This window comes from Triticum dicoccoides, chromosome 1A, assembly GCF_002162155.2.
Source record: "Triticum dicoccoides isolate Atlit2015 ecotype Zavitan chromosome 1A, WEW_v2.0, whole genome shotgun sequence".
NCBI lineage: Eukaryota > Viridiplantae > Streptophyta > Magnoliopsida > Poales > Poaceae > Triticum > Triticum dicoccoides.
Window position 1 is genome coordinate 85923002 of NC_041380.1, and position 14427 is coordinate 85937428.

Sequence of the window (14427 nt, forward strand, 5' to 3'; positions counted from 1 at the left end):
CCCCAGACGAAACACGAGAAGGGATTGCTCCCTCTTGGCTGCCGAGGATGGGCCCATGAGGGTTTGCCCGGATGGGGGTCAGCGGACGCTGCCAAGTGTCAGCCCGCGCCTGGTCGCATGGCGCATGCGCATGCACGTCGGGGAGGGCGCCGCCCGAGCCCGCTGCGTCCAAGCCCGCCGCCGCCAAGGGGGAGACGGCCGAGCCACCGTTGAGGAAGCCCACGATCTTGTCGTCGGAGATGATGGCCACCTGCCGGCCTTGGTATGGTCCACCCCCCGCGGCCTCCAGGCGGGAGAAGACCGAGGTGCGCCAGGTAGCCGAGCGGGAGCCGTCGATGGTTCCCCGCGCCCATGGCAGAGGACGCACGCCGAGACGCTCCCCCTCCCGACCAGCCCGTGGCCCACCACCGGTCATTGGGGCGGCGAACTCCTCGAGCTCGTCCAGATGCACTAGCACCAGACCAACCTGGACGCGCGGACAAAGGGGCAGGGGCGTGGAGTGGTCGACGGTCTAGAAGAAGCCGGCCGGGAGGCGGAGGTGGTCGAGGGGGTCGATGTTGCGGCGTGGTTCGTGCGTGCCGAGCTCCACCCAGTGCGGCAGCTTGTCCGGCGTCTCCACCCAAGCGTAGAGCACGAAGAAGGATGTCTCGGTTTCGTGGAGCGACGGCGTCGATCCGGACCATGGGCATCATCTTAGCGACCGCCGCGAGCGACCAGGACTGCAGCGGCACGCCCTCGAGGAAGAGGCGGGCCCGGAAGCGCAGCGTCTTGAGCTCGGAGCGGGTGCGTTGCGACCAGTCCTTGACCGCGAACAGCGAGCCCTGGTTGTCGTGGAAGACGCCTCGCTCGAAGACGGTGTCGCGCCAGACGGGGTCGGTGAAGCGGGCGATGAAGGAGTCGAAGTAGAAGGAGACGAACACTGCTGTCGGGGGCAGCTCGGGGAACTCCGCCATGATGGCATCCTTCACCCTGGCCGGGTACATCCCCTCGGCGACCACCGAGATGAGCAAGGCGGTGGCGCGCAGACGGACCTCCCGGTCCGCCATCTCCTGGGTGAAGTCGAGAAGGACTGTGGAGCCGAGCGGCCGCCGCTCCGGGGCGCCAAGGCCATGTTGGGGAACGTAGCAGAAATTCAAAATTTTCCTACGCGTCACCAAGATCTATCTATGGAGAAACCTGCTACGAGTAGAAGGAGAGTGCATCTACATACCCTTGTAGATCGCTAAGCGGAAGCGTTCAAGTGAACGGGGTTGATGGAGTCGTACTCGTCGTGATTCAAATCACCGATGATCCTAGTGCCGAACGGACGGCACCTCCGCGTTCAACACACGTACAGCTCGACGATGTCTCCCACGCCTTGATCCAGCAAGGAGAGAGGGAGAGGTTGAGGAAGACTCCATCCAGCAGCAGCACAACGGCGTGGTGGTGATGGAGGAGCGTGGCAATCCTGCAGGGCTTCGCCAAGCACCTACGGGAGAGGAGGAGGTGTCACGGGAGGGAGGGAGGCGCCAAGGGCTCAGGTATGGATGCCCTCCCTCCCCTCCACTATATATAGGGGCAGGGGAGAGGGGGGAGGCGCAGCCTTGCCCCCTCCTCCAAGGAAGGGGTGCGGCCAAGAGGGGGGGAGGAGTCCATCCTCCCCAAGGCACCTCGGAGGTGCCTTCCCCCTTGAGGACTCTTCCCTCTAGGGTTCCCTAGGCGCATGGGCCTCTTGGGGCTGGTGCCCTTGGCCCATGTAGGCCAAGGCGCACCCCCTACAGCCCATGTGGCCCCCCGGGGCAGGTGGCCCCACCCGGTGGGCCCCCGGGACCCTTCCGGTGGTCCCGGTACAATACCGATGACCCCGAAACTTGTCCCGATGGCCGAAACAGGGCTTCCTATATATAAATCTTTACCTCCGGACCATTCCGGAACTCCTCGTGACGTCCGGGATCTCATCCGGGACTCCGAACAACATTCGGTAACCACATACAAACTTCCTTTATAACCCTAGCGTCATCGAACCTTAAGTGTGTAGACCCTACGGGTTCGGGAGACATGCAGACATGACCGAGATGTTCTCCGGTCAATAACCAACAGCGGGATCTGGATACCCATGTTGGCTCCCACATGTTCCACGATGATCTCATCGGATGAACCACGATGTCAAGGACTCAATCGATCCCGTATACAATTCCCTTTGTCTAGCGGTATGGTACTTGCCCGAGATTCGATCGTCGGTATACCGATACCTTGTTCAATCTCGTTACCGGCAAGTCTCTTTACTCGTTCCATAACACATCATCCCGTGATCAACCCCTTGGTCACATTGTGCACATTATGATGATGTCCTACCGAGTGGGCCCAGAGATACCTCTCCATTTACACGGAGTGACAAATCCCAATCTCGATTCGTGCCAACCCAACAGACACTTTCAGAGATACCCGTAGTGTACCTTTATAGCCACCCAGTTACGTTGTGACGTTTGGCACACCCAAAGCACTCCTACGGTATCCGGGAGTTGCACAATCTCATGGTCTAAGGAAATGATACTTGACATTAGAAAAGCTTTAGCATACGAACTACATGATCTTGTGCTAGGCTTAGGATTGGGTCTTGTCCATCACATCATTCTCCTAATGATGTGATCCCGTTATCAACGACATCCAATGTCCATGGTCAGGAAACCGTAACCATCTATTGATTAACGAGCTAGTCAACTAGAGGCTTACTAGGGACATGGTGTTGTCTATGTATCCACACATGTATCTGAGTTTCCTATCAATACAATTCTAGCATGGATAATAAACGATTATCATGAACAAGGAAATATAATAATAATCAATTTATTATTGCCTCTAGGGCATATTTCCAACAGGCCAGGCTCCGCCGGGGTCTGGGACGAGGCGGCGGGGAGGGACGACGCCATTGCAGCCGTGGTGTCGGGGAAGACGAGCCGCTGGTGGATCGGCAGACGAGCGGCCGACGAAGGCTCGGCGGGAGCCCGGGGGCGGGGTTGGCGGGGGCCGTGAGGTGGTGGTGTTGGCGGGTTGCGGCGCAGTGGAAGTGGTGGTGGTGGTGGCGGACTACGGAGCGGTGGGAGCGGGTGGCGTGGGAGGTGCTTGGAGCGACAGCTCCGGCGCAGGTGGCCGAGGCGCTCGCAGTGGATGCAACGGACACGGCTTGAGCAGCGAACGGTGGGGTGGGCGGATTCGAGGCACCTGTGGCAGCGGCCGGCAAGGTTGGCTTTGTAGGAGTAGTGGAAGTGGTGTGGCGTCGCGGCTGTAACTGGTGGAGGCGATGCCTTGCCCCGCCTCCGGGAAACCAGCTGCCAGGCCGCCCCCCCATCCCCATTGATGGCCCTGGGCGGATCAGGCGCAGCAATAACCATCGCCGCAGGCGAAGATCCAGCGGTAGCCGAAGACTCGGGCGCGTGGGGCGCCGGCGCGGCTTCAGAGGCCGGGATCTCTGTCTCTCCCATGCCGAACCGGACGACCGAAGCATATGACCGCGGGGTCGAAGGCGAGCCGTCCCCCTCAGATCCGCTGTCTGAGAGGCAAAGGCGTGCCTCCGAGCCAGGCGTGCCCGGGAAGTGCGGCGAGGCTGGCAGCGCGGGGCTAGCCATGCGGCCTGTTGACCGGCAGGCGGGGTAGGGCACGGTGGGAGTCGCCGTGGCCAAGGTGGCCACGGGCGGGGAGCGGCGGCGCGGAGCGGTGCCCTAGCTGCTGCACGACAATGTATCCTGTCGGAGAAGATGTATATATTTATATTAAGCTAATATTCTCACTCTTTATTGAAAAAGGTAATATTATCACTAACTGTCACTCTTTGTCGCCAGTCCTGCTGCAAAAAATTCTCAATCCACCAGAGTCTGCTGTTATTAAAGATGCACTAGAGACTCTTGTTCAAATTGATGCGGTTCAGCCAGCTTTGAGTGGAGGGTATCAGCCCAGTTTTTATGGCTATTTGCTCAATAGTTTGCCGTTATCGTTCCATGCTTCTGTTCTTACCCTGAAATTTGGTGAGATGGGGTATCTCCATGAAGGAATCCTGATAGGCATTATGTTGGACATCCAACCACTTCCTATACTGCAACCTTTTGGTGATCAAGCATTGGTACGTTCTAGTTACATCAATTGAGATGCTTGTATCCCCAGGTTCTATTAAAAACAATAGAACATGCTTATATCCTAATTTATGTTTTACAGCGCAAGAAGATTAGAGACAATTACTTTGATGAGGGTAGTTCTCAACAAATTGGCAAGAAGGAAGCTACACTCATCGGAAATCTTCGGGCATTTCAATTTTGGCAGTACATGTTTAAGGTACATCCTATCTTATCTGTAACAAAATAACCTGTACATTGGTTGAGGGCCTTTTTGTTAGTTGTTTCTTTTTGAAATTTCTAGTATTAACTTTCAAGTTGACGAGGTGTTTTGGCTCCTAGGTGCATATGCACCCATTGTCTAAATACACATTTTGAAAAGTTGAAAAATTCGGAACAATAATCCTGCGGGTATATCCGGACATTCTATGTATATGCACAAAGTTTCGGTGAAAAACGACGTTTTTGTGGCTTGTGTAAAAAAGATAAAGAAATGCAAAATGAATAGTTGTAATGAAGCATCAGAAATTGTCTTTTTTACACAAGCCACAAAAAACCTCGTTTTTCACCCAAAAACTTTGTGCACGCGCATAGAATGTCCGGATATACACGCGGGATTTTTGTTCAGAATTTTTCAACTTTTCAAAATGTGTATTTAAACAATGGGTGCATATGCACCTAGGTGCCATTGCCAATTTCTGCTTTCAAGTCCTTTTTACTAACAATTACAAATATAAACGCTCATTATCTTTTTATATCCTTTTCTGGTAGTACCTTTCCTAATGGATGGCTAATGCTAGGATGATATATCATGGGCCTTAATGAAAATTATTATTGATTAACCAAAATGTACTTATTTTTTGGATTCTGTTAGCACTATTTTGTTTTCACTAAAGTTACATGTTCTATTTTTTTCTAGGATAAGTTTCATCTGGAGTACCTGATAAATATAGCCAAGAACGAAGAATCAAATGCATCTGGGCCCTTGATCTTGAAAAATGAAGAAGACTGGTGTAGATTTCACAATCTCGTCCCGAAAGCACTTAACAACATCTCTGAAATCTGTATGTCCTTTAACTTGTGATAAAAAGTTTGTGAAGTGTATTTTGTACTAAGAGTAGGTACTCCCACTAGCAGTGGCGGAGACAGGCCTAGGGCAGTTGGGGCTATAGCCCTAGGCCTAGTGATAATAGCCTTTGTAATTTCTTGTTAGAATAATATATGAAAAATCACTAAAGTGCATCATTTAAGATAGCTTAGCCCTAGGTATAAAACCCTGTGCTAGCTTCGCCACTGCCCACTAGTATATGTGTTTTGATTGCACAATTTGCATCTATTGATGTGCGCCAGATACTCTTGCATTATCATAGTTTTTCCACTAAAAGTTTGAAAATGTACATAAGATGGTAGAAAGGGTTGGCTGCTGTAGCCTGCTGTGTTATACATCAGTGTTTTCTGTTCCTACAAAATGTACATACTTCGTGTGAGGACCTACTCCTGGAAGTGCAAATATCAAAATGCTTTCCAAAAATACAATACATGGATATTTCTTGTTGTTAACTGTTCCTTTTAAACAGATGATGATATTATGAGCACACTGCACCGCTTTAGGCCTCCTTTTCTTCAGAAAATCATTCCTCCAAAGTACCTTCAGACCTTTGATTTCCACCATGCATGTCGTGACCCTGAATTGCCGGAGCCAGAGCATATGCCTTCATTCTCGTTGGAAGCTGATAATTCTCATTTAGATTCACAGCGGAGGTGTGCTTCACACCCATATATTTCCGCAACTGATTTTGGAGCCACTGACATTGTTAATGGCCTGAAGAAGGCTATCAAAGAGGTGAGTTGTATTATATAACTTTATGCATTGTCAAGTTAGCCGTATACAAGACATAATGTAGAATAAATATTTTCTCCATGCAAACATAATGCTTCTTGATTGGTTCACAGATGAAAATACAACTTGCAGACGAACAAGTTGTTGGTAATGCTCAACCAGCCTTTGGAGGTGAGAAGTGGGTGGAGTATGTTAACAACACTTTTGAGGAATACAAAGGCCCTTTTAACAATTCAGCTGATGACCCCAAACCAGCATGCAAGTTCTTCCTCACATTAAAGGTAGACTGTTGCGGTCTTTCATGCTATTTTCACCTGTCCTTTCTTCCCCACGTCATTTGCAGGAAATGTTATTTGGCCATTTTTCTCCGTGTGTTGAATAAGATATTTTATTGAAGGATTGCCCTATTTTCATATCTGAAATTGTAGTAACCACAATCCCTGCAACATAGTACATCATGTTATAACCAGCCGGATACAGACCAACTGAACTCCAAAGATCCTAAAGATTCTACTGAAACTACTTGATAACACTTTTCCCTGCCTCAGCGAAGGACTTGACATGTTCTTTAATGTGATATTACCCTATGAATTAATAAAATGTAACACATTGATGAAACTATGAATAAAGTGGTGGTGACAGGTCAAATGACATTGACAACAGTGATACTATAACAACATGCATTTAGTTAAAATTGTACTCCCTCCGTTCCTAAATATTTGTCTTTCTAGACATTTCAAACAGACTACAACATACGGATGTATGTAGACATATTTTAGAGTGTAGATACACTCATTTTGCTCCATATGTAGTCACTTGTTGAAATCTCTAGAAAGACAAATATTTAGGAACGGAGGGAGTATGTACCTAACTGCATGTACTCCCTCCATCCCAAAATAAGTGTCTCAACTTTGTACTAACTTCTGTACGAAGTTGTACTAAAGTTGAGACACTTATCTTGGGACGGGATGGAGGGAGTATATGTTAAAAAAAAACTGCAGGTTTATGTTAACTTGGTATTTTGACAACTCGATGGGTATGAATTAAACTTCTTTCTTCTGACATGTTGTTCCTTTGATCAGGGTTGTATAAAGGGCAGCTCTTGTTCATTTCCACATGATTGTGATTCTTTGATCTCTTCATCAGTTGCATCTAAAATAAACCCAGAAGAACTACCCTGGCGTGCTGACATAGGTTGGACACAGTTGCTGACTAGAGGTGAAAATGGTCACATTCTTGTCGTGAATGACAAAAATCTGAAGTTCTCTCGTGAACTTCGTAAGATAGTTGCCCGCACACCTTATCTGCGTTCGGCTGAGCATAATGCAGTTGCAAACAACCTCAGCATAGTCCTGAATGTCCCTGATCCTTCTCATCTAACTATTGGAGGTGAACATGAACTACCAGTTCCTTGGACGAAATTACAGCGGATTATTTTGTTAGATGATTATGGTTCTGGTGAAGCAATCAGCCACCAACTATTGCAGAAGTTCTTTGAGTATATTGCCATCAAGATCTTGCCGGAAACATTATCTGGTTTGCAGGTCATCGTGATCATGAATAACACAAAATTTGTTAAGATACAGGTACGCCATTTGTTAAGTTCTATCACAAATCCGAAGTTTTATTCACACACATGACAGTAAAATAATCTTGGTGTGCATGGCTCATGGTATAGTTTATTTATTTATTTGCTGGTACCTATGTCCTGTTTTAACATTTGAGAATTACCTTCCGAATCTCAGCAACAAGCAACATTTTTTATCAGTCCACTGCCAAAAATGACAGACATTGGCTGCTGTTTTTATAGGTGGAAAGAATGGCAAGAGAGTGTTTCTTCTTTCTGGGTGAATCATTCCTATTAAATGGAGTGCCCCTTGGATGGTTTCCGTGCACCCGTCAACAAGATGGGCGAGTAGCAGGACCAGTTGCTTACGTTTTCAACATGCATCCTCCATCCGCACGGCGATTTTGCGACACAGGAGAACTGAGTGCCAAGTCCTCTGCAGAGACTAGTTAGGCCAGTCTAGGTTATACGCATGTTAATAGCTACTCCCAGGTCAAATCGTTTTGCAAGCTGGAAGCTTGTACAGAAATATTATGGCACACTAGCTACGATGGATACGGTAGGCACTGCGCTGCGACTGCTAACTTGGGTTTTAATGTCGTCGCTGCTCTAATTTTTGTTAGATGTCCAATTGGCATGTAAGTGCCTTGAAAGTTGTTATATGTTCATTTGGAAAGTGCCTCCAAGGCATGGAGCCATGGAATCCCACTATGAGATATACCATTATATAACTATGTCAATTTGCTTTTTAGAAGTCAATTCGGTTTTGATCTGGACGACCTTGGATACTTTAACGTGTTGTAGCGAGTCCTTGTGCAAATGCAAGAACATGAAAAATATCAAAACCTCAAGAAACAACAGGAGCAGATCAACTTGGGGGAGGGGTGCCTGAAACTTAGTAACTAAGGAGCTATATATACCGGGTCAAACAAGAAACAATATATATGTACCCACACGAATGCACACCAGTGACAGCAAAATTTACTCAATATCCAACCTACTAAAGAGACCAAGCAATTTCTTGCTTGTACACAAGAAATAAATAGCACACATACCCGTTTATTGCGTAAGGCCTTTGTCACGCCCCAAAACATAGCAGTGACAATTGCCACATGCTTATAAATTCAATTCAAATTTATAAGCATGTTAGGCCATCAGGTTAACAAAGGTAGTACACTGGGATCATTTTTATTCATTATCATAGAAACGACTACAAGTGTTCTTGCTAGTACATGCATGCAAGTTTCTTTATTTCATCCCCTCCCGTAGTACTACTTCTACTGTTCATCATCATTTCCATTGCTCATCTCTGCAAAAATAAATAAGATAGCAAGAATGAGTATGATGACATACTCAGCAAGCACACATGTAGCAGGGAAAATATATGTGACACCGGAAGCAAGTATATGGATTAGCCGTAAGAAAAGAAAAGAAACAAAAATGATAGAGAAAATAAAGATGCGCTTAGAAATAATAATTTTGGCATCACACATGACCGCAAGCTTCCCGACCCGGGAGTCACAGGGATGAGATTTCACGCTTTTACACTTTTAAGAGGGGTACTCCGACGTCAACAGTCTCAACTGGAACCACACAGGCTCTAGTTGAGCAAGATTCTTTTACCCGCTAAGACCCGACTACCCGACCTTACTAGTGTCGATCGCTCCTACGGATCCATCATCGACACGCTTCCGAACGGGTGTCGTTCTTGGCGGAGAACCTCGACAGTCCCATACCAGTACTGTGACCGGTACAATGTTTTTGCCGTCGTGATGCCTTAGTGTTAGATTTTTCATTAGGACTGGAACATTAGAAGAGGAAATATTATCTCAAAAGATCACCGATATATCATCTCTAGCTTCTGCACAAGATTAGCTAGTCTTGCATGTGCTATTCTTAGCATAACGAGTGTACAGGTCCAACAAGTAAAAGTGAGGCGTACTTAGTCAGAACAAGGCATGTGGTACAAGATTGAAAGAGAGAAAAGACAAAATAATCTAGAGGAGTTCTTGGGAGACAAGACGCATGCATCTTTCACAACTAGCATGCAGAACCAAACCACCATGCGTACTGTACAAGGACACACTAGCTGATGTGAAAAAATTAATAACAAGAATAGTGCTACAGACTAGCTATATAGAGAAGTACTAGCAACAATGGCATGGCATGAGTAAAGAAAGAGAAGGAGGGCCGAAATCACTATTCTGACCTTTTTAGCAATTTTTGTCACAAACTAAACTCGATATAAAAGTATTTCACGATCTGACCTTTTTAACAACGCCACGACCCATGGCGTTTCTAGGCCACACAGAAACGCCGAGCTAACTCGCGTTGCAGCCCTGATCCATGATCGGAACGTGGCAAGCCGGAAACGCCGAGCCAGTTCGCGTTGCTAGAAACGTCAGGAACCTTGGCGTTTCATCCCAAGATACAAACGCCGGGGTCTTTGGCGTTTCAGATCAGGCCCACCGTCAGGCGTAGCTGGAGTGAGTGGCGGTCAGAAACGCCAAATATTTTGGCGTTGCTGAGAATGGCATGCCTCGTGGCGTTGCATTTAGTCTCGGGAGAATGCATGTGATCGATACGGCGCAGTGCGTGCATGAATGGGTTGCTTTCTTCTCGGGAGGGGTTCCTTTCTTCTTCTTTTCTTAAGAGAGTTCCCTTTCTTCTAGGAGCCGGCGCATGCATGGATGCATGCATGGATGGGTTGCTGTTAAGTGCTAGTAACTTCTGCAACGCCAGTTATCTTGGACTGGTTTCAAGCTAGCTCGCCAACAAAGTTCCCTTTCTTCTAGGAGCCAGTGCATGCATGCCTGTTTCAAGCTTGCTCGTCAGCTATAAACGCCAAAGCTCATGGCGTTTCGGCTTGTGCAGCAACGCCAACTCTCTTGGCATTTCTATGTGGAGCAAAAACGTTAGCTACCTTGGCGTTTGAATGTGGAGTTGAAACGCAAGCTACCATAATGTTTTTATATGAAGAAAAAACGCCATGGGCTGTGGCGTTGCTAAAAGGGTCAAATCATGAAATACTTTCATGATAAGTTCATTTTGTGACAAAGATTGCTAAAAAGGTTAAAATAGTGATTTCGACCGAGAAGGAGCAGGACATCTAGAGAAGCTAGATGGAACACATGCTTGCCTTCTCCTGATTCTCTCGACACAGCAGCATGATTTCTAACACCTGCTCTGCACCAGCAGCTACGGCTCTACTGCTACTACCTCTAGTGAAGAGAGACAATGGTTGTGGTGTGAGGTCCAGCTACCCGCCCCTTGGCCCTTTATATAGGCGTGCAGCCGTGCAAGGGACAGCAATGCATGCGGTGATCTAAAATATCTACCACCCATCCGGGCTCTTCTACACACAGCTTTATTTTAATTGCCACTAAGTAAAATTGATCTAATTGACATGTATGTCTGACAACAGGAATAGATAAGCTTGCTGGCCTGTACTTGAGTCAGCTGCATAATCATTTCCATTTACTAAACATTTTATTTTCATAAAAGAAAAGGTGTTTATGTACAAAGGAGGGCAATTTTGAACAGGAATATTTTATGTTGGCAATTTTGATAGGTAGGGCAAAGGAGGCTGGTCAGGTGGGTGGCTTGGTGACTCATCTAGTTGATGGAGGTGTATCCATCCTGCAGTACGCTGATGATACGATCATCTTTATAGAGCACGACTTGGCAAAAACGAGAAATATGAAGCTGGCATTATGCTTATTTGAACAATTGACCGGATTGAAGATTAACTTTCATAAAAGTGAGTTGTTCTGTTTTGGTTGAGCCAACGAGGAACAAGAGACTTATAGGCAATTGTTTGGATGCGAATTGGGGACATTACCTTTCACGTACTTAGGTATACCCATTCACCATTGTAAGTTGACAAACAGAGAATGGAAGTGTATCGAGGATCGATTTCAGAAGAAACTGAGTTGCTGGAAGGGCAAACTCATGTCATACGGAGGCCGATTGATTCTTATTAATTCGGTGCTCACGAGTATGCTTATGTTTCTCTTGTCCTTCTTCGAAGTCCCAGTTGGTGTTAGGAAAAGGCTAGACTTCTATCGATCCCGATTCTTCTGGCAGAGTGATGAACTAAAGAGAAAGTAAAGACTCGCCAAATGGGATATCATCTGTCGACCAAAGGACCAGGGGGGGCCTTGGCATTGAGAATCTTGAAGTTAAGAACAGATGTCTTCTCAGTAAGTGGCTGTATAACCTATCAGCTGAGACTGAAGCCACGTGGGCGCAGATTCTCCGTAGTAAGTATCTGCAGTCCAAAACTGTAACATTCCAAACAATTTGGAATGTTATACATTAGATCATCATTGCATATCATATTTTTTTTTGCATTTTGGTTGATCCTAGAAATTCTACGCAACTCAATGACCCACGGAGAGAGTTGGGGATTTCGTTATTTTCATATTTGAGTTTTCTCAAATTTTGAGAATAGGATCATTTGATTTTAATTATTTTATCATCAATTATTTCTATTTACAAAAATATGAGAGAGGGAATAAAATGACTTTCCCAAAATAAAGAAATATTGATGATTTAATAATAAAATCAAATAAGATTTTATTTCAGAGTTTTTCGGTGTTTTATTTGAATTTAGGAAAAATGTGTATTTTTCAAAATTGTATTTAGGCCCCAAATAAATGTTCACCTTGTGAGGCTTGATTTTAGAAGCCCGTGAAAATTTATTTCGAAATTTTTAGAGTCCGTTTAGTATTTCTTATTATTTTTCTTCTGCGTGTAAAAAAAACGCGCACCGACCTAGGGCCGTGTCCGACTAGGACTCCCGGCCCGTTAGGCTATATATAGCTGGGGGAGGCCCAGCCGAAACCCTAGCGAGCCCCAAGCAGCCCCAGCCCCCGCCGCCGCCGCCGCCCCGCCGTGCCGCAGGACGCCGCCACCGTCCGAGGTCCGCCGCCGCCTCGATTTTCGCGCCGGTTTTTTTATTTTTTTTCGAAAAACCGTTCAGTTTTTCCGTCGTTTTTTAGATTCATTTTTTTAAATAGATCCGTTTTTCCGTTTATTTAAATAGCGAGCGTTCGTCCGTCCGTTCGTTCTAGCGAACGTTCGTCGTTTTTTTTCTTCTTTTTTTCGGATTAAATCCGCGATTTTTCTGATCGCGATTCCTAATCCGATTTTCGTTTTAGTATAACTTTTCGCTCGTTTATCGGAATCAGGCGATTCAAGCGCCTGGAGTTTCGTCTCGAAACCCTCTATCCGTTTAACTAACTTAAACAAGATTTTGCTACTATAAAATTTGCCCTAGATCCAGATTAGTAGAACGAAGTTGTTTTCTTTCGCCGTTTGACTTTCGTTGCTTCGTTCGATTTGATTCTTTTTGCCAACCGGAGTTCTTAAGTTGAACCTTCTGGTTAGTTGTCTTATTTGAATTTTACCCGTGCATTAGATGAGTACTTATTGTATGCTTGTTTGTTTGTCCGCGATAGAATACCCGGAGTGCGCCGCCTGTTACTTCGAATCTCTAGGTTTCGCGGATCATCAGCAAGGCAAGTAACACTTTGATCATACCTTTCCTACTACCCAGTTTTATTGCATTAGATCAATCCTCACACATTGCATGGTTAGGATCTAATTAAATTGTGGGATGGGAAGTAGTTGAGGTAGTACCTATTACCTGTTTATTATCAAACCTTTGGGAGTTACTTCTACGTTTGCTTATTATGCCATGCTACGCTAGTAGACGTGGATTGAGTGAGTGATATCCATGACAGATGTGAGTTTTGTTAATTAATGGTTTATCTAAGGTGGCAACTTAAACACACATCTGGGTGGATTGAGGCACCTGGGTATTCCAGAACTTGCCTGTTTTCTTTTGGACCGCCACCTAGGCTCAAAGGGATCATGAGACTATTTATACTAGAAACTTTCGTGTGCAGCCACAAGCTATTATGGCCTCTAGCATAGTTGACTAAGTCGTGCGAACTCTTACAGTGGTAGACTAGCAGATGTAGGGGATGTAGGTGGTACGGTCTACCCGATCGTAAGGTGCTAGCGCTTCTGAAAGTCTATGTCTCGGTCATCCGTCTTCTCAAACACCTTGTAGTGCGAGAAACCAAACGGAGGTGATCGAGTCTTGTGGGGAAAAGTGCGCAAACCTCTGCAGAGTGTAATAAACTAATCATGATTAGCCGTGTCCCCGGTTATGAACATCTTGAGTATCTAGTACTTGGATTATCATGTGAATCTCAACATGTTACTCTAAATTAATTTTGTTGGGTTTTGTTTAATGATGATGCTTAATTGGGATTAAGAATGCTGTCAACCATTCTCAATGTTTAACAACTACCATGATAGTAATTAAATTTATTCCTTTGAAGTAGGGAAAAATTGGCTTTACGCAAAACTGTAACCATAGAGCTTTCCACCAGCCAAATATGCATATAGTATAGCTGTTTCATTCCATTATCCTCTATGTGTTACATTGCCAGCATATTCCATGTGCTGACCCGTTTCGGGCTGCAACCTTAATGTTGCAGACTTTTCAGACGATGATTAAGGAGTTTTTAGGTAGTGGTTCTATACTCAGTGATGTCGTTGAAGTTGATGGACTCACTTATCTTCCAAGCCTTCCACTGTTATCGTTATTAGATGGCCTTAAGCCATATTAATTGTAATAAGTTCTCTATTGAGACACTCGATGTAATAAGTGTGTGATTGCTACTCTATTATAAATCCTCGGAGTACTGTGTGGTGTCAGCATTACTGATCCAGGGATGACACCGGAGCATAGAGATCAGACTGTTTGAGGTCTGGTCGCTACAGAGATGGTATCAAAGCAAACCGCCACGCCGCCGCACGCCGCACGCCGCCGCCGCTGCCGCATGCCGCCCGAGGTCCGCCGATGCCTCGATTTCCGCGCCGTTTTTTTTCTCGAAAAACCGTTCGGTTTTTCCGTCGGT

At 46.0% G+C, this 14427-nt stretch overlaps 1 protein-coding gene across 1 annotated transcript in view; it reads left to right on the plus strand.

Moving 5' to 3' along the window:
• The window catches only part of LOC119364628 (zinc finger CCCH domain-containing protein 4-like), a 20534-nt gene extending 12309 nt beyond the window's left edge, over nt 1–8225 (plus strand). Inside the window, exons 8-14 of the mRNA XM_037630118.1 lie at nt 3819–4096; nt 4189–4305; nt 5005–5149; nt 5663–5928; nt 6039–6206; nt 7008–7511; nt 7736–8225. Coding sequence (XP_037486015.1) covers nt 3819–4096; nt 4189–4305; nt 5005–5149; nt 5663–5928; nt 6039–6206; nt 7008–7511; nt 7736–7945 — 1688 coding nt within the window. The 3' untranslated portion in view covers nt 7946–8225. The remainder of the gene's footprint in view (nt 1–3818; nt 4097–4188; nt 4306–5004; nt 5150–5662; nt 5929–6038; nt 6207–7007; nt 7512–7735) is intronic.
• The last annotated feature ends 6202 nt before the right edge of the window (nt 8226–14427 follow it).